The sequence below is a fragment of the Toxotes jaculatrix genome, chromosome 4, assembly GCF_017976425.1.
Source record: "Toxotes jaculatrix isolate fToxJac2 chromosome 4, fToxJac2.pri, whole genome shotgun sequence".
In the NCBI taxonomy this organism is placed as follows: Eukaryota; Metazoa; Chordata; class Actinopteri; family Toxotidae; genus Toxotes; species Toxotes jaculatrix.
The window spans coordinates 15,123,525-15,140,806 of NC_054397.1; the positions used below are offsets into that span (position 1 = coordinate 15,123,525).

Genomic DNA, 17,282 nt, shown 5'->3' on the forward strand with positions numbered 1-17,282 from the left:
CACAGCTGCCGGACGCAAAAGAGTGTGACAGGCCAATAGATGACACTGTCTACGCTTTGATTATACAAAGACTATTGTTAATTTCAGCAGGCTCAGACGCCAGGGCAGTTTATTGTTTATAATGATGGTGGTGATGATGATGATGATGATGATGGCAATGATGAAGCTGATGACAGATTTGTTGAGCAGTTGCTCAGCAAACTGCTTTCTTTCCCAGGACCTTGAAGGTCACGTTACTGTAAAGCCTTTATAATGTTTGTGTTTCAGTCTGTCTAAGAAGGAAATGACTGAGGGAATGTAAAAGAGGTACTGACCCTGAGGTTGAGAGACACAGGGAGGGAGACAGACAGAGAGAGGGAGAATGAGTGAATAGGGATGGGTGAGAACCGGGGAGAAGGGGTGAGAGATAGATTTAGGAAGGAAGTTTGGGAGCACTTGGAGAGGAAAGTGACGACTTGTATTGGTCATCAGTGACACAGGTGTGCTCTGATGTCATAAGAGAAAAGCACCAACCAGGGACCCAAAATCTGCCTCCAGTGAATAAAAATGTTTGTAATGTTGTTACTAAAATACAAAACCCGAATATATATATTAAATTTACTATTATACATGATAAAGACGAACATAAAATCCTCACATGTGAGAAGCATTTGAGAAATGTTTGGCACCTTTGGACAGTGACTTAAATGATAAATCAGCTGTTTGCCAATTAATTTTGTGTCCAACTAATCAATTAATTGACTAAATGGCCTTATAACCAGGGTAAGACAATCAGTTTTTTTAAAAAAAAAGAAAAGCTCAGTTCAGGCACTTTGTGTTCATTACATCAATTTGTCTCAATTTTGGTGAATAAAATAATCTTTACGTTGCTACAAATGCATAATATTAAATTATAATAGGAGACATTGGTGTAACACTAGGTGATTCTTACACTAGACAATAACTACATTACTTGTATGATTCACTGTACACATGCGTATGCGTGCGTGTACGGATGAGCATCAGCATGTGTGTACAGAACCTCATTGTCTGTTTATTATATTATGATATAAGTGCAATTGCGGATATTTTCTTGGAAACAGTTCAGGTCTCTTCAAAGTCTGGGACTGACCAGTCTAGTGTGTGTGTGTGTGTGTGTGTGTGTGTGCGTACATGAATTTACGCATGAACCTGCTTGTGTGTGTTAGTTAGTGATGTGTTATGAAAAGTGTGTGTGTGTGTGTGTGTGTGTGTGTGTTGGTATTGGTGGAGGGGGGGGAGGAGGGGTGGCTGAGGTTCCTTATCTACAGGCCACAGGCAGCTTTTGAGGCTCTTATCAGCAGCCACCATATTGTACTAGCACATCCTCTTGTCCAGCAGGGAGCGGAAAACTCTCCTTGCAACATGGTTCCCTCTCTCTCCCTCTCTTTCTCCCCCTCCCACCTCAAATTTGCCAGTACCAGAGCTCTCCGACTGGCAACCAACTAGAGCATTGTGTCTTCTTGGCGAAGAGAGTGAGAGACAGACAGGACAGTGAAAAAGAGAGAGAGTGACAGAGGTGAGAATGACATATGGACAGGAGGGTTGGAAGAGACCCACACCATACATTTCCCTGCTTTGAGTGTGTCTTCGTTCAAAGGAGCAACTTCACAACAAAAAACAAATATGTACGGTGGGACTGTCTTTCCGTCTCATTCTGCCTTCATTTCTTTGTGAATGTTGGGGACTTTTATTATCACGATTTTTTTTCGAATTATTAATTTTCAGAAGGAATCATCTGGGTATGAGGAGTTATTTTGAGTGGTGTCAGACTATCTGGCTTCAATTCTGACCTCAGAGATTGACAGACAGACAGTGACAGGCTGCAGTGGAGTGTGAGCGACCTGAAGGAGGAGGAGGAGGACGAGGAGGAGGAGGAGGAGGACGTTAAACACTGAGGAGATACACCATGTGCGTTCACAGATCATTTGAACTCTGACGGATTTTGCATGACAAACAGATGAGCCACACTGGATATCATAATGTATCTGTGAGTATTCACGATTACTTAACATTTTATTTTGTTTTACATAACTCACGTTTTAGCACGAGCGGTTTGCAGGTTTCAACTATTATTTTAATCAGTAATAATAATAGCAAACATTTTAAGCTTCCGTTATGTGTGACATGTCATATGCAGTATGAAGTTTGTTTGCACATTCAGTGAAATATTCTCGTGATGTATATAATTCTATAGATAATAAAACACTTTGATGGAGATAGAAATTTAAGATAAAAATCACGTAGGCTGATTAAATAGATGAGCATTTGTTAACTCAAGAATTGTTCTGCTAAAAAATGATTGAGTATTTTGATGAGTAATTTTTTTGAGACAGTCTACTTGTTATGGTAAATATGAAATATGTTGAGCATTATGAGGCAATAACAAATACAATTACTCAACAGAAAGAAAAGACATATGGTAGACAAAAATAAAATTAAGTGCAATGAAATAATTAATCTGTAAAAATTAATGGAGCATACTTTTAATGAAATATAGGTAGCATGAAGGTTTATCACATTTATGTAGTATTTCATTTGGGTAATTGATAGAAACTATTAGACAGCTAGTGCAAGTTAGGCTGTGCGACGATTCAGGCTTGACTTGACAAAGAATTAAATGCTATATCATGGACACTGCAACAAAATATTTAGGTAGTCTTTTGTTTCTTAGCTACTACAGCACCTAACCCTTTAGTGATGAGTATTAAACACTGACTCCTTTTAAGTATTTGTCTGTTAGCTTCTCTAAAGGCTCTTTTAACCATGACATTTATATGAGAGTAAATATAAAAATGCTGCAAATTTAGATTTTAAAAAACCTTCATTGTGAAAAACGGAACTGTCCAAAAATAAAGTCATGACCACTAGAAAAGACAAAACAGGAACAACTGCGATTGCAAAACATGAGAAATCCTAAGAGTTTTACGTCTTACAGAGTACAAACAAATATCTCCCTACTTGTAGTAGTTGTAGAATACAACAGCAAATCCATTTGATAACCAGCATTTTAACCTCCCACCACAGTTGCAGTATGACCTGAATTTCCATCAGTTGAATTCAGATTTAAAATGTGGACCAGCTTCCACTGGGGATTCCCAACTACTCATTACATTTTAATATAAGCTCTTGTGGTGCTTTTGAGCACATTTCGACCTCTGAGCACATTTTCATATCTTACTGCCTTTACTAAATTATATATATGCATTTTTATTCTCTTTTGTTCAACAGACTCTTTGACATCAATCCAATGTTCACTGGACGTTTTGAATGCTTAAAAGGATTTTGACTCATCCTCAAAATTCACAAGGCAGACATATAGAGAGACGGATGCATGAAAAGCAACAATTGGAGACTGATTCAAAACGCAGAATCTGCTGCTCAGCATGTACTGTAAGAAAAGTACAGACATCCAGTTCAAATCAGACCACAAAAACCTCCTCGGCTCCAGGCTGCACCCAGAGACAATACCACAGAAGTAGCCCTTCATTCGTGATTGCAACACACAGAAATGAACACATTTTGGTTCAGTGGCACCTTCGGTTATGTTCTAGTGAGGGAATGAATACAGACTCACGTTTACTCACACTCCAGATGCAGCTACAATCACACAACCGCCAGCAGAGGTCGGAATGACAGGTAACAAGGCTGGATCGGCAGGTAGCTGTAGCTCCATCCAAGGACAGACTGAAAACGCACATGCTGACCCTGGCAACCATATGAGCAACTGATGGATTTCAGGTGGGAAGGAAAATCTACACTTTTAGTGAGGTAGAGCAGAAACATATTACAAAATCTGCGGGACAGTGGAACAAAGGAAGAGGAAATAAAGGGTTATCAGTCACCTTCATGGAAAAGACACACAGACTTGGCTAGTAGAGGTTTAAAGGGCTCTGCAGGGCTAACTGCACGTGGTACACATGGACATGTCAGTTACTCTCATACACATATAAAGACACCACAGGGACGAGACACACTGACACACACGCTGGGCAGCTGAGAAGAACGAGAGCTTGGAATTCCCCCAGAGACTTCACCACCATGATGGAAAAGCTAAACCCCACCGGTCCACCTGCCTCACCCCCCGACCTACCTCGCCCCCCCTCCTCCTCCTCTTCTTCCTCTGCCTCCTCCCCAACCTGTGCGTCCGTGGAGCAGCACAGTCCCCCCCAGAACCAGACCTTAGCATCTTCGAACTCTACCAGCAGCCCCCATCCCGCTAACAAAACACTGCACACGGGACACACAGATGTCCCCACCGCTGACTCAATTCAGTCCTCCATCACCACCAGTCACAGCGCAGATAAAGCTGCTGCACCTGAGCCCATCGTCATGGAGACTGAGCAAGAGCAGGAGGAGAAGCAAGGAGAACCAATGACCACCACCATGGACCCTGCTGCTTCCCCCAACAGGTCCCCAACTCTTTCATCTCCACCTCCACTCCTACCGGCACCAGCCAAGACCTCCCCGTGTCCTTTCCCACCTCCAACCACCACAGCATCTTTCCCCACATCGTCATCATCCTCTCCTCTTCCTCCTCACATTCCAGTCATCAGTCTCGGGCACAGCAAGCCCCCCCTGCCACTTCCCAACACCCCTTTGACTGCCCTCCATCCAATTCCCAGCCTCCTACATGGGCCTCATGGAGACATTCGCCGCAGCCAGATGACCTGTTTGCCTGTGGCAAGCCCTGGTGGCCCTGGAACTTCTGGAGGCCTTGGAGGCCCCTCAGCTCCCTCCACGGGGCCCCTGTTGCCTCAGCCGTACCTGCCTGCACACTCCTTCTTCACCGGGTGAGATTTTTTTGCATTCAACCATCTGTTTCCTGACGTTTTTAGCACAAGACCTTTTGCAGAAGGCCTAAACATATGATATGTATTTGACAAGAAAAAAAATGACTGGTGAAAAGCCAGGAAACTCAATATAAATGTTTTTGTTTTTAATACTTTCTTATTCAGTTAATCCTCTTGCAGGTTGGGAGCCACAACATTAACAGACAGCACTTATGGTGTTATCCAATATCTGGATGTCATGGGCAGACAAATAATCTTGTTAATGACCAGTCCAATAATGGTGCATGTCAACGATTGTCTGAATTATGCAAAATATGTATATAACTTCAGCTCCCTATGGAATGCAGATCACAAACAAAATAAAGGCCACATACACATTCACCTCCTTTTTAAAAGGAATACAAACAGATGCGTGACACTAAACTACAAAATTTACTACGATATGGCTTCCTGAGATGTTACTAGTGGTGATGATACCCCTTCGTTGGTCACAATGGCAAGTTTCTGTTTCATATGAAACCCCAACCGCTGGGATTTCACGACTTCCCATTGTGATTAATAGCGGCTGCACTGCACGGTTATGTGAAATTGACAGCAGGATGTGTGCTGTTATACAGGGGCCTCACATTTCTCACGATAAATTTACTCTTTGGAACATTTGGTTACTGAGCATGAAGTTGCATTATTTAATGCTTTTTTGTGTCCATTTAGCATCAAAAACTAGCCTATATACCTTTTGAAACTATACACCCAGTTTTAATTGTGGCTAAATTTAGTCACTGATCTAACAAAAGGCAACAGACCAGAGCTCTTAAAGCTTGTTTTGGGCTTGAGGAATTGGCAACTCATAGCTTGCGCTCATGAAGAAAGGCATTCATTTCCAGACTTTATCAAAGCCCTCCTACTGTTTATCTATTCTCTACTCCAAGAAAGATATTCCACACAGTTTCTTTCTGTAACAGAGAAGCATTAGGTACGTTAAAAAAGGACTTCATTCACTGTGGCTACATCTATGGCTTCCCCATCTGTCATGGAGGTCTGGGAATAAGATTCCCTCCCCACTTCTCTCTGGTTTGTTTGTAGCAGGAAACATTGATCTATTTCATCCCCCTGCAGTAGAATCAGCCAGTAACCAGGCTTAATGAGACTGGACTAAAAATCTGCATGCACACTCAATCAACGCCATCAATATAATCACACCTCAGTTAATGGCTTCCACCATCTACTTGCTTTCTCCACTCTCTAAGATTTCTCTCCGCTTGGCGTTATTTAAAATAAGATATGCTGGAACGACCTAATATTTTTATATATTGTTTTCATATTTAGCTGCATTTTATTTTTAGGTTTAGGTTTATAGGTTCATTGAGCATGAAATGACCAAAATATCACATTTTCACACATTTCCTTGTGTTTTTATTTCTAGTTCTTACCTGGGTCCGTCAGGAGGAAGCTACGGTGTCATCAACAACAGCCGGATCAAGAGAAGACCCTCGTCACACTTTGAGATGGAGATCAATGAATGTGAGTTCCCCTGCATCAAAATACAGAATCACACATTGATATCATTAAAGCCACAGTTACTGTAATTATATAATAAAAAAAAAATATTTGAAAGTGTGTTGGTGGATTTGCCATTATCAGCACGGAGAACAAAGTTTAATATTTATAGTATTTAAATTATATGGTTGGCGATATTCTGTGTATTTCTCACTATCATCAAAAACACCAGCAATGTGTCATGGTCATCTCTCTGGTTTCTGCTGAAAATGTGAATCTTAAAAAATGCATCTATCTACTTAAAGGAGGGCAAATAATTCCTTACAACAGCTGGGCACTGTAGTTTTTTAGCAAACATTATTCAGAAGGGAGTAAACAGTGCATGTGTTGGGCAGATCTATTTTCAGCGGTGATTTGATACCCTGCTGAGTATAGTAACAGAAACTGATGCACCAGTGTGGCTCATTAATGTGTTTTCAATAGTCGATAGATTTTTCTTGCACTGAGAAATCGTTTTTTCAGGCTTTGGCTATTTGCTAGTACTGTCAGATTAAGCCATTGTTGATTTTGGTGTTTTAATTAATTTACTGATATATTGAGGAAAAATATAGAATGAAGATTAATTAATCCTCTAAGGTCGTGCACACATACACAGTGTTTATGTGTGCCCAACAGGCCCCCCTCAGAAACTCGCTCGCCGTGTCTTCACCAACAGCCGTGAGCGCTGGCGACAGCAGAACGTGAACGGGGCTTTCTCTGAGCTCAGAAAACTCATTCCCACACACCCGCCTGACAAGAAGCTAAGCAAGAATGAGATCCTTCGTCTGGCTGTGAAGTACATCAACTTCTTGGTCACTCTGCTCAATGACCAGGCCCAGGACAAGAGCAGGGACTCAGCTGAGGATGAGGCTGAGGATGAGGGTACTGCAGCAGGGTCGGACAGTACTAAACTGAACACTCTTTATCAGTCCCATGCTGCCCCTCCATCTTCAGCCGCCATGGCGACAGCACACAGAGACAGAGACTCAACTGACTCAGTCATTGCCCTGGCTAATTCCCCAGCAACATCAAGTTGCTATGGTGACACAGACAGTGAGGAAAGCTTTGGGGCTAAGACCTCTTTGGTGACCCAAGGCATTCTGGGGAAGGTGAAGGGTCAGATAAGGATGGTGGCAGCCACAAATGATGAGCGGTGACACCAAACAGAGGCAAACAAAGAGGTGTGCATCCACTGGGAGTTTAAATGTCACACTGATGGACAAAACGGGATACACAATGGTCTCAAGTAGGAGATGGACTTTAGTGATAATTTGTAGTTTTAACTGTCTCTATGTCTTTGAGTGAACACTGAGTGTAAGCTCTGTGTTTTAGTAAAATACTGAAATATGAAACATCCTCAGGCATGTTTTTTTTTTTTTTTTAAATAAGGTCACAGTGTTCCTTTTAAACATTACACCTTTGTCTGGAATTAGGTAGTTGTGTGTTAGTATGTTTTAATAAGAAATTCAGGATCTATTTTTTTGTTCCAATCTAAATGCAGCCTCAGAAGTTTACATGTACATAATCGGGACATGCCGAGGACAGGATGGATCAAAGTTTTAGTTTTAACTGTTCCTGCTGTCTTATTGTCAGAAAAGCAGGGCCAATGGTCCCACCCTGACGTTGTGACACACTTGTACCAGACAGAAATAAAGTGTGTTTTAGTTTGCTGTTCCTTATTTGACATCCTCTTATTGCGCTCCAAAGACTGCTCTTTGTCAGCACGATTTCTCAACACTTCCAAATGTTTTGCAGCTTTCAGTTTAGGAAACATTCTTCTATCCTCAAAGTCTTCAGTACGTAAAGAAATGCTATTAGATTAACATTATTATAGAGATGTAAATTAGATGTTCATGTTCAACAATAAGAGGCACATAAGTCATGTCGCCATATGTTCATAACTCAATGCAACAAATTTGTCACCACATATTATATGGGCTGAATAGCCAAAGCCAGACTCCATGTTGTTTGTTTCTGCTGTCCGCCAGGATGACAGATTGATTATGGTACTTTTTACAAAGGACTCATGAACAACACCAGTTTAAAAAAACATAAAAATAGTGGGTGATGTGACACCCTCAAGCCGGATAAAACTGTTGGCTGACATTACTGTGACTATCTCAGCCCTGGAAAAAAGAAAAAAAAAATGCTGCCTTAATTGTCATCCCATAAACCTTTGGCGTTTTCCCCAGCAGCAGATGTGAAGAGGAATGTTGCACATGTACCGTACATATTTCTGATGGGTTTTTTTTTTTTTTTTTGCATCCTGTGTATGTGCAAGCGAAGGGATCAAGTGGAAATAGTCAAGAATTAGCAAAAGACTGATGTAAGAGCAACAATTGTAGCTGTGTGGTTGTGTGTGAGGAAGGTCAGGGTGGATGTGGGATGCGGTTAGAGATGGGGTTCGGCATGGTGGGGCATTGTATAAGAGAAAAGTTGGAGGGGTGCATTGCAGCTGTGCGATGGTGCTGGTTTCTCTTTGCCTGCGTGTTTGTCTATCAAGTGGCCAGGAAACGCCTACAGTTAGTGCTGTCTCATTGACGGCCAACGAGTTTCCTGGAGGAGGGGTGGTGGCGGTGTGTGTGTGTGTGTGTATGTGTGGGTATGTGTGTGTGTGTGTGTGTGTGTGTGTGTGTGTGTATGTGTGTATTTGATGGATTTTTGGACATGTGGGGTAGCAACTGCTGCATGGAAGAAGGGAGTGGGGAAAAAGAGAAAGAGAAAACAGCCACCAGAATGGTCTGGGAACCCCTACACACCCGGTTTCGGGAACACACAACAGGAAGAAGTGCTTTCACAACACTGCTACGGCTGCTTCTGCCCGCTCTGCTGTGCCAGGCTGGTCTTCTTCACTCTGAAACCACAGAGAGGATTATAGACAGAGGCAGGTGTCACACAAGTTAAAGTACTGCAGTGTTCTGAAACTGCACACACTAAGGTTTTTGCCAGTTATTTGTAGCAACACAATTGAAAAAAAAAAACTCTCACAGAAGTCCTCGAAGTGTCACGGTGTGATGTATTACAGGGTAAACCAATAAACAGATTTTTTTTCACAACAGACATTTTGGCTTATCACAGCAGGAAAAGCACTGGTGTAATTGATAATATTAAAAACAGCCGCATTCCATTTAGTTGAGCCAGCTCCAGAGTCCTGGACCTGAGCCTTCACTTAAGCAGCTCTCATCTACATTTTAACAATAACTGTGTACAACAGTGGCTTTCAAATATTTTCTGGAACCCCCAAAATTTTACACTGTGTTACATATTAAATTGATAAATTTGAAAAACTTTGTTGAGCTCCATATTTTTCCCCTGGTCATCCATGCCCCCCCCCAGGGGGACCTGACCCGCAGTTTGAGAACCACTGATGTTTCAAATAACAATGGAAAATAACAACAACCTACAGAGAATTATTTATCATAATATTTATTATTATCACCTGAATCTGGAAGTCCAATCAGTTCACAGAGGTTTAGAGTGAGTTTTAGCTCAGTTTAGATCTCGAGTTGTTTTTTTTGGCCACAGCAGGCACATGTTTTCAGAAAAAAAAGCTCTAGAAACCCTCTGTACATTGCCTACTCTATATCAAATAACAGACAGAGACTAGCTGGTAAACATAGCAGAGAATTCAGCAGCTAAAGAGCCAAATATTTGTCTCAGGACTTGGTAGAGACCAAAAACAGCTAAAAGAGAGTGAAAACAAACAAACTGTTTGCTTTTTCATCATATCAACCTGAATCGGAATTAGCTCTAGCTAACAGTGCATCCAGTCACATACCACGTCAGTGGGGTTGGTTGTTGTGAATGACACTAAAAATGGTTGTGTTCTATTCAAGTGTCTGAGGATATAATGACAATGCGACAGTGAACAGCATGTTTGTGCCCACTTGCATCTTTGTGTGAACTTTATATGCAATAATCCCACCTCAAAAGTTTGCTCGATATGTGCACTTATATCTACAAACTTACCATATACATCTTTATTTCTGTGACATCACCCATTTTTGGATCAGATATAAATTTTTAGCTATCCATGCCATATTGTTATCTCATCAGATTTAAATTCATCTGCTCTGCAGGTTTGTTTTTTGTTTACATCTGCAGTTTTTTATATTACAAAATTAAACCTCATAACATAAGAGTGAGAGTGCTGGGGTGTTAACCTTCTCTCTTTCTGATACAGGAGGCCAAGCAGGGTGATGCTGGCCAGGCTGGGACTTAGAGATAATGGCCTTGTCTCCACCCCTTTCTCTTCCAACCTTCTGCCGTGCCCTCTTTCCATCAGAGTTACACCCACATGCACACACAGAAATACCAGTCACTCTTTTTCACCGGTCACGTACAGAATGAACCTCCACTTCTTGTGAGGAGTGGTAAAGCTAGAAGGTTCTTGGTCTTAATGCAGCATTAATGCTGGGGTTTAGCAAGCTGCGAAGCTTAGTGGGGAGTGAAGAGTGAAAATATTAAAATGTATAATATTAATAATATTTTATTTTATTTTATTTATTTGTAAAACATATTCGCAACAGAACTGTGTTTATGCTTTGTGTTAAATTGTGAAGACAACACTCAAAACAGACATAAAAGCAGCAATTTTATCATGAATGTTTTTTTTTTAATTAAGCACTGAAGAAGATTAAAGTATTAGGAGAAAGTGCTGAGTGACTGAACTGTACAGTATATGTCTAATATAACCTGCTGAAAGACTTACAGAAATTAAGTTTAAATTCACCTTGAATTGCAAATATTGGAATAAAAATGAAGTCAAGAATCATCTTAAGATGTTTGTTTATAAAGCAGCTGATTTGCGTTTTTAAATGAACTCTTTCACTTACATTTTGGTGAAGAAAGAAAGAAAAGACTAAAGGAAAAGTGTCTGTTTTAAAGATCACTGAGATGTCAAAATGAAAGCAAAAAATATTTGCCACTATTTTTGAATTATGCATTCTGATGTTAGTAATTTGCAACAAATAGATGTTTTTACATTTGTTTTACAGTTAATACACAAACCCCATTAAGTCGTTCACTCAGTTTTCAGTAATTTCTCTCTTTGATTTACCAGCGAGTCCACGCTGTCGTTCACTGTTCTCTCCACATTTTTAGCAGCTTCATCTGTCTCTTGTAAAGTGTTTTTGTTGTTGAGTTTTCGTCTGCCCACTTCAGTTGCCACGGATCCAGCGGCTGCACCGACAGCTCCGCCGATGACACCCCCCAAAAATACACCAAGCAGCAGACCCAACAATGCACCCCCGATGACTACCTTGGGCACCTGTTTAGCAGTAGTCCCAATTTTCTGCCATACTGAGCTCTCAGCCACCATTTTGGCCCCAGCTTTGGCCCCAGAGCCCACCTTCTCCCACACTGGACTCTGTGCCACCTTCTTTGCACCAGCACCAATTCCAGCTCCAACTCGCATAGAACCGTCTGCCATCAGTTTAGCTCCAGTTTTGGCCCCAGATCCTACTTGCCCCCACACAGGACTCTGTGCCAGATTCTTTGCCCCGGCTCCAATCCCGGCTCCGACACGCATGGATCCGTCTGCCACTAGTTTGGCCCCTGAACCAACTTTTTCCCACATGGGACTTGCTGCTGCAGCTTTTGCTCCAGATCCCACCCATGCAGAACCATCCACCACCACCTTGGGAACTCTATTTCCCACTAGTTTGGACACATGTGCAGCACGAGCTCCCACCTTCCCCCATAATGAACTGTCAACCACCATCTTCTGGACATTTTGTGTTCCACTGCCAATTGTCCCCCACACTGGATTACTTTTCACCTTCTTTGCTCCCTCACCGACCCACACTGAGCTGTCTGCCAACAGTCTGGGTAACCTTTTTGCACTAGACTCCATTTGCTCCATAAGTGAACGAAAGAGTGAAGGGGACAAGCTCGACAACGTAATAGGAGGAAGGCTCTCGATACTCATGGTGCTTACGCTCATCTCTGCCTCATCCCTTGTTTTCTCAATCTCATCTTCTCTCACTTCCTCTTCTGCCTCAGCCACAGGCTGCATGTAGGGATAGAGTGCCCGCCTCTCAGAGCTGGGCCGTCCAGCGTCTCCTAGTTTTTCTTGCTCTAGCTTCTTGCCTCTTTTCTCCCTTGCTATCTCTACCTGTCTCTGCCTCACTCGGCTCTCCGCCTCCTGAAAAGCAGGACAAGAATAACTCTGTCCTCCAGCCTCCTTCACTGTCTGCTCCACCTTTTCTAATAGCTCCACCACATTACTCCTTCCCTCCCCAACTCCTCCACTCTCCATCACATGAAACCTGTCCTGGCATTTCTCCACAAGGTTTAATAAATCCCCCCGCTGACTCGCAATGTAGGCCTCCACGCTGTTGTGTCCCGCCTTTCCACTCGCCCTCAGCCGATCTGAGTAAGTAAAGAGGACCAGAGTGTGTCTCTGGACTGCCTCCAGGCCAAAAACATTTTCGAGGGCCCTGAGCACCTGAAGCTCAGCCTTTGCAGGCTGGTCTACGGGGACGCACAGGAGGAAGACATGGGGACCAGGACTGGACAAAGCAACACAGGAGGAGATCTGAGCTCGCACCTCATCTGGAGTACGCTCTGAATTGAACCAGTCTGGGGTATCCACCACCGCCACCTGCAGGTGAGAGGAGACATGTGCAGCAACATAAAAACACCGTCAAATCATGGGAAACCTGCCAGATTCTATTGTTTTATAAAACAAAACAAGAAGAGGGTGTCAAAGATTAGATTTTGGGGGTTTTGGCACATGGTGGGATCAGTGAAAGGAAAATGAAAACATGTGAGCAAACACCTCAATAACTTTTAAAACACTAACCCTTCTTCCTTCAACCACTGCTTTCTTTTTCTCACACTCCTGAGTGATGGCTGTGAGGCTGCCCGGGTGTGACTCAAACTCTTCCCGCCCCAGGATGATGTTGCCAGCTGCACTCTTCCCCGCTCCAGATCGTCCGAGCAGCACCAGACGCAGCTCTGGAGAGGACGAGGAGGGTGAGGAGAGTGAGGAGGGCGAGGATGATGTGGGGAATGAGGAAGGAGACACAGCAGAGGTTGGAGAGGAGGGGGAGGACGAGAAGACGGGCGAATGAGGAGCAGAAGTAGGAGACGGCACAGGGGATCTCTCTTCAAAGCTGTTGATTCTGTGATGAACTGAAAGCAATCAGGAGAAATCCAGAGTTTAATATATAAATAAAAATATGTTTATTTTTAAAAATCAATCATCATATAAATGAGCTGTTAAGTGATATGACAGCGAGGTCCTGAGGTGCTGTGACTTACAAGTAGCAGTCTTTTTCGGAGTTGATTTAACCTCAGACATTTGTGAGAGTATAGCTCCATCTACAGAGGAAAAACAGTAAATATGAGTCCTACACATTTTCTGCTCATTTTTTTTTTCTTTTTATTCATTAAAAAAAAAAAAAGATATTGTGATGCAGATCAAACATGTTACGCAAAAATGGGATCCATGGGCATTCACCTGCATTTAGTCTGAAACTGGGCGTCCTCTTCATGAGCCTGTCATCATGCAGCTCTGAATCTGACTGTGGCTCTGGTGCTGGAGCTGAATGAAGCCCATTAGACACTTGACTTAAACCCACTCTTCCTTCCATCTCATCCCTCTCTTGTCGTCTGCTATTCTCCAACATGGTGCTGTACTCCTCTCTTCTATCGACACTCCTCTGTGTTTCTGTGTTCGGGATGCACTTTGATGAGACCGCCTCTCTTCTTTCTTCCTTTTGAGCTCTGTAACTTTCCATAAGTTCTCGTTTTCTCTCCTTCACTCGTTTCTCCAGCTCTCTCTCCTGGACTGTTTTCATGTGGTATACCCCATTTTGTTGCACCATCTTCTCCACCTGTTACATAAAAAAACAAACTTGCATATGCAATTAAAATGTCATTTTAATTTTATACTTCCTGCATTGTGGAATTCCCATGTCAGCCAAAGCTACAAAATTATTAACCTAATTTTTTAAAATAACCAAACTGGCCTTGACTATGGCAGGGTGCGATTGGATGAGTGTGACACAGGGTGTTGCTGAGAAAAATCTTTAAAAAAAAAAAAAAAAAAAAAAAAAAAAAGTAGGACAGAAAACTAGCATGCTCAGACAAAAACAAAACAAAACACAAGCAGAAAAGTATTCAACAAAATTTCAAAATCCACGGCACCTCATTTCAAGTGTTTGTAAGTAAACACAAACTAATAAGACTGAGTTGACTGTTGATCCTCATTATGAAAACAGAGATGTTGCCAACACTACACGTTGTGAAATGTGCCAAAATGCGTGCACAAACGTTACATTGACACTATTCTGTTAATTGCTCTCGTTCTATCTTACCTTCTCCAACAGCTCCTGGACCTGCTCCCTGTCCTGTCGCTGGCGATTATTGATGACATGGTACCTCCCCCCACACCGCCCAATGACCTGCCTGAGGCCTGGGTGTTCCTTCTGTAGGTATTCCTGTGGGAAACAATTTGGTTTGTGTGAACAGAGACTGATTAGTCTAAACTGGACACAATGAATGGTGAGGAAATACTGCAAGGATGTCTGAAGGAGAAGCTGCAGTCAGTTTGAATTGTATCCCATCAAAATCAGTGGTTAAAATCAGTGAAGACAAGTAATGTATTGTACTCAGAGTGTACTGACCCAGCAGTAAGATTTACCAAAAGGTAAATTTCAGTGAAAAAACAATGAATCTCTAATCTCTAATACCTCCACTGTTCTTCCCATCAAGTAGTCCCCGCACGTCAGCAGGACCAGGGTGTGATCCAGTGACTCCTTCCCAAACACCTCCTCCAGCTCTGCAGGCACACAACCCTCCATCTGGGATCAACAGGAAAAGAGGGAGAGGACAAGACAAATGTTGGGAATTCAAGTGATAAATTCCCTGCCAACTATTAACAATGAGATAGAAATTATTCACACTGTATACTGGCTGAACTTTGTCCGATTGATCAAACCATTTCATCTTCAAAAGGAAACAAACATGAATGAATATATATTGGGATCAACAATTACACAGGATGATGTCTAAAACATGTCATTAAAGATTCAACACAACTGAAGCAGCGACTAAAACCAACCTCTGTGAACTGGCTAACTGGCACCAGCAGCAAAATACCATGTGGACCAGGTGCTACCAGAGTCATTGCTCGCTCTGTCTCCTTCCTGACACTGTCCTCCATCTTCCCACCGTTCCAGTACCATCTCGGCGCCTCCACCAGGGTCACATTCCTGCCCTCAGAGACACCCTGTCGCAGCTGGCAGCTCCTGGAGGCAGCGGGAGAGATGGGGGACAGTTGCTCCAGGATAGTGTCTGCTGATGACGTCTTTCCACATCCAAGGTTCCCCAAGAGAATAAGCCTCAGCTCTGGGGGCGAGGACCTGTAGCGGTTCCCTTGCAAGTGTTCACTCATAGCTGAAAAGATAGAAAGGACAAGGAAGAGGTCAAATGTACCATTTCAGTATCGAACTTTATTTGGTAGGAAGCCTCTTAAACTAACCAAAACCAAGAGCATGTTGTGAGAATGCATGTTCCTACATGTGGCTTAAAACAAAGGCTTGTTTATATAGACTTTGAGAAGCTGAAACCACATGCAAATAAAAACTGTTATCTGGGAAGGTTGAAGAGTAAACAAATGAATGTTGCAAAGACTTTGCTGTTTCATCTGTGGTTCTACGATGCCTTTCTGCTCTGTCCCGAGTACGTGGTGCAGTCCCACAGTTAACAAATGAGTCTACTTACTTCTTTACTTACTTTTCCACTTATTCTCTCCACCCTCTCACCTACTAGGTTACCTGGTAGTGGCTGCGCTCTCACGCTGCTTTCAGTTCGCTGGAGCCTTTCTTACGTATCTCACAGCATCCCTGTTTTCTCAGTGTGTGTGATACACCACACCTTGCCAGTCCTGTCCAACTACATTCTACCTGGACTTTTATACTTGGAGTGATATGCGTGTACAAAACACATCCACCTACAAATACACACAAACGTAAGGCCCAAACAAATGGCACTGTGAGTCCAATGTGATACCACAAAAAGGTGAAGTATTTCATCAACCTTACGCATTTAGCACTGAAGTGAAACTCAAACTTGGCATTAAACTAACACTGAAAGTAAAGAGTATTCGTGTTTTAGTATTACAAAGCTGAAAATTGCTCAGGCTTACACATCATTGGTATTAATACACGACAGTGCACATTACGTACATGGGTAAATTCTTGTGACCAAATAATAATATGGCCAAGAGACCTTCTATGATGGATTACAATTGAAAATTTGTTGCTACAGTTTAACTCCCACTTACTAGTAAATAGACACATTACACTATAGGAAACATACTTAGCTGTGTGAGGTCTTTGATGCTGTGTTCGTGTATTGTCTTCTCAGAGTGCTCTGTTTTTTCTCACTTGGCACTGGATTACGTCCCTCATCCACAGAATTTCAGTACATGTCAGCTCCCAGTCGACTACTAAAAGCTGCCTGCTCAGGTGAGGCTCGCAGTCTCAGGGAACTACCTGTGTCACCACTCCCAACTTTGAACACATGCACAGGTGAACACACTCCTAAGTATATATTTTTTTCCGTGCACAACAGGTTTCTTTGTCTGCAGGCTGCTAAGCATTCCAAGATGGGGTGTATCCTGGACCACATGTGAATCATTCTACTTTAGTATTATCTCACACACCCATGACATGTCAAAACTTACAAATGTCAAAGAAGCCGTCCTTCCGGGCTTATAGTCGTTAAGGTTAGTAACTGGTAAAATACGCCCATAAATATTTAGATATGATGCAGCTGTCATCCCGAGGGAGGACTGAGGGCAGGTCCCAGACATGATTAAGTTTACAATGCAGATAGGCCCTTCTCTCTGTTGGTGTTGTGTGTCATTGGATGTGAATTCACAAAACAGTTATTCGCCGTTTCATCTTAAATAGTGTAAAAAGA

At 42.4% G+C, this 17,282-nt stretch overlaps 2 protein-coding genes across 2 annotated transcripts; one reads left to right on the plus strand and one right to left on the minus strand.

Moving 5' to 3' along the window:
• The first annotated feature begins 1,308 nt into the window (after window positions 1-1,308).
• Window positions 1,309-8,024, plus strand: lyl1 (LYL1 basic helix-loop-helix family member). The gene is made up of 4 exons (XM_041035138.1): window positions 1,309-2,008; window positions 3,250-4,811; window positions 6,235-6,332; window positions 6,984-8,024. Exons 2-4 carry the CDS (start codon window positions 4,060-4,062, stop codon window positions 7,502-7,504), a joined length of 1,371 nt encoding a protein of 456 aa, XP_040891072.1. The 5' UTR covers window positions 1,309-2,008; window positions 3,250-4,059; the 3' UTR covers window positions 7,505-8,024.
• Window positions 8,025-10,945: 2,921 nt separating this feature from the next.
• On the minus strand, window positions 10,946-17,043 carry LOC121180027. Its single transcript, XM_041035137.1, has 8 exons — window positions 16,677-17,043; window positions 15,418-15,752; window positions 15,047-15,157; window positions 14,672-14,794; window positions 13,813-14,188; window positions 13,614-13,673; window positions 13,153-13,484; window positions 10,946-12,951 (listed from the first exon to the last, which is right to left on the minus strand). The coding sequence occupies exons 2-8, from the start codon at window positions 15,748-15,750 to the stop codon at window positions 11,371-11,373; spliced, it is 2,916 nt and encodes a 971-aa protein (XP_040891071.1). The 5' UTR covers window positions 15,751-15,752; window positions 16,677-17,043; the 3' UTR covers window positions 10,946-11,370.
• Window positions 17,044-17,282: the final 239 nt, after the last annotated feature.

What these genes read in the sequence shown, in the direction of transcription:
- lyl1 (XM_041035138.1), top strand. Translation starts at nt 4,060, where the DNA reads ATGATGGAAAAGCTAAACCCCACCGGTCCACCTGCCTCACCCCCCGAC. An exon ending in GCACACTCCTTCTTCACCGG is followed by an intron (nt 4,812 to 6,234) that starts GTGAGATTTTTT and finishes TTTTATTTCTAG; the next exon opens with TTCTTACCTGGGTCCGTCAG. An exon ending in TGAGATGGAGATCAATGAAT is followed by an intron (nt 6,333 to 6,983) that starts GTGAGTTCCCCT and finishes TGTGCCCAACAG; the next exon opens with GCCCCCCTCAGAAACTCGCT.
- LOC121180027 (XM_041035137.1), bottom strand. Translation starts at nt 15,750, where the DNA reads ATGAGTGAACACTTGCAAGGGAACCGCTACAGGTCCTCGCCCCCAGAG. An exon ending in TCCAGGAGCTGTTGGAGAAG is followed by an intron (nt 14,189 to 14,671) that starts GTAAGATAGAAC and finishes TTTATGTAACAG; the next exon opens with GTGGAGAAGATGGTGCAACA. An exon ending in TCCGAAAAAGACTGCTACTT is followed by an intron (nt 13,485 to 13,613) that starts GTAAGTCACAGC and finishes GATTGCTTTCAG; the next exon opens with TTCATCACAGAATCAACAGC.